This window comes from Mya arenaria, chromosome 10, assembly GCF_026914265.1.
Source record: "Mya arenaria isolate MELC-2E11 chromosome 10, ASM2691426v1".
Classification (NCBI taxonomy): domain Eukaryota; kingdom Metazoa; phylum Mollusca; class Bivalvia; order Myida; family Myidae; genus Mya; species Mya arenaria.
In genome coordinates, this window is record NC_069131.1 from 25349889 (window position 1) to 25352323 (window position 2435).

Genomic DNA, 2435 nt, shown 5'->3' on the forward strand with positions numbered 1-2435 from the left:
TTCTGTCATGTTTTATTTTTAATTGATCTTTTAATTTCCGAACAATTTCCATCCGTCGCAGGCAAAGTTGGTGATGACAGTGCTGGAACGTCCGGAGCAACAGTTGGTGACGCTGTTGGTGGTGCTATCTCCCTTCTAGCAATTGCCTTTGTCAGCGGGATGTTCATCTTTATGTTGAGGTATACGAGTTTACGTCCAGAGGTTAACCTTCCGAAACAAGGTGGATTGTTTAGTTTAAATGAACATTAAGTTCAAATTGGTATTGATTTATTTTGACCACTGCAAAATAAAAAGGTGCTTTTATATAAATTATTCATACAAATTTTCATTATAAATAAAGTAATGAACTAAATACTATTCAATCAGTTTTACTGTTCGGTTTCTAAATATAAAATTAAACTTTATTCACATGTGTACATTGATCGCTGCATTTCAGAAGACGAAGAAAGGACAGCATAGAAGCAGGTATTTTAAATGAATGAGCGGACGTATTGTATTAGTATTAAGTGCTTACATAACACATCGTTATAGATAATTAAATCAAAAAAAGAAATGAATTATCTTTTTATGCAGAAATGAACAATATATAACATATATAACTTTATAACAAAATCATAAATTATACATATAGATCAAACACTATATATATACTAGAAACGCAGTGACGGATATCTTGTTACATTGATACAAATGAATATTTATGCGAAAAGCTACAGAAACAAGCTCAGTAGCAAAAACCTGGTTTTTATGGCACTGGGTAAACGCCAAAGAAATAGAACATAAAATTAAAAACAAGAAACATGGAAGAACAGCAAAAAGCCCGATATTTACATGGATGATCACATTTGGTTTCCTCAGCATGTTTACTACATTTTATTATATTTTAGGTTGTTGCGATATGAAATCGCCGTTACAATTAATTAAGATCGTTGTGATACAGGGATGGCATGTTTTAGTTAAATTGACATATCGTATACTAGTTTATTTCATATATGCTTCTTAAGAGAAAGTTTGTTGACATATACCCACTAAAGTAGAACAGAACAAAGAAACTATATACTACGGGTTATCATCATTATAGTAAGTTGCTTATCAGACTTGCGATATTAAGTCGCTGTTTCACAAAATAAAGATCGTCGTTGATGTTGACGATACAGTGATGGCATGTTTCAGTTAAATTGACATATCATATACTAGTTTATTTCATATATGCTTCTTAAAAGAATGATCTGAGTTTGTTTGCATATACACACTGCCATAGAATAGAACAAAGAAACTATATAATGTGATATAACGGGTTATAATCATTATAGTAATTCACTTATTAGACTTGTGAATGTTCCAAATTGTAATACAATAATTGTTATTGTTTGCATAAATACATGTTATTTACGGAATATTTCAGATGCAAGAGCAGACGAAGAGGCAAGAACATACGAGCAGCTACACGAACGGACAGAACAACCAATCTACCAGAACCAGAATGTCGATGACAATGGCACTGACAATTATGCCGTGTTGTTTACAGATACAAATATTTAATTCGTTATCTTTTATCAATCATTCACATAAAATCACATGTGTTTGTGAGATGTAGTCTAGAGTGTATAAGGTGCATCACATTTTATTGCTTCTGATGATATAATCATTGTAATGTATATTACATACAAGAGTATTTAAAATGCCATGATAAACGTAGATCATGATTAATTATTGTCACGACTTTAAAACATCTAAACTCTTCTTGACCTGTGCACATATATCTCCATGTATTCGGAAATCGTTTTATGTTGAATACAACATGCTGTTTGCTGTTTTTTTGTAAGTTTGATTAATTCCAAGATTTAAATATACTTGTAAGTAGTTGCTATTCCTGGGTTGGCTAGCGTCGGCATTCAGTGTTTGGCGTTTAAGTATGTACTGCATAATCAATTTAATTCAAGGAATATATCTACATAGTCTATATAAAACAGTATACGTCGGCTTCATTCGGTTTCAATTCCAGAACCGACGAGTAAACGAATTGAAGTTGTTAAAACCGCCGCCGTTAATTAAAATGAGACGATTGCGCACGTTGAGGATAATATGTGGACAAGGAACTGTGCAAACGATGACCTGACAGATTCGACTATATTTATTCAGTCGTATGCTTTTCAGCAGAGTCAATTGTTAAAACAACAACAACATAAACAATGCAATTAATATACTTTTTGTAATAATTTGTGATAAGACAAACGAAATAATGCTTAAGAACAGTAAAAGTTGAAATCAGATCAAATCCTCATTGAGATCACGCGAGCAGCTTTTCAAATGCTGTTATAAACAAACTCCTAGGGACGCAGCATTAACTGAGGCGGCTGTAAGCGAAGAATGGCCAGAAACTAAGTTCGGATGCCGTAAAGTATATTTTTATTGTTTTGAAGACGGAGTAACAT

At 32.6% G+C, this 2435-nt stretch overlaps 1 protein-coding gene across 6 annotated transcripts in view; it reads left to right on the plus strand.

Annotated features, from left to right (window-relative positions):
• LOC128206651 (protein draper-like) overlaps positions 1-1795 on the plus strand; it is a 6517-nt gene extending 4722 nt beyond the window's left edge. For 5 of the 6 annotated variants that reach the window (XM_052909245.1, XM_052909250.1, XM_052909246.1 and 2 more), the window contains 3 exons: positions 62-179; positions 437-465; positions 1406-1795. In XM_052909245.1, coding sequence (XP_052765205.1) covers positions 62-179; positions 437-465; positions 1406-1542 — 284 coding nt within the window. In that variant the 3' untranslated portion in view covers positions 1543-1795. Of the gene's footprint in view, positions 1-61; positions 221-436; positions 466-1405 lie in introns of all 6 variants that reach the window. The other variant, XM_052909248.1, reaches the window with a different exon arrangement.
• The last annotated feature ends 640 nt before the right edge of the window (positions 1796-2435 follow it).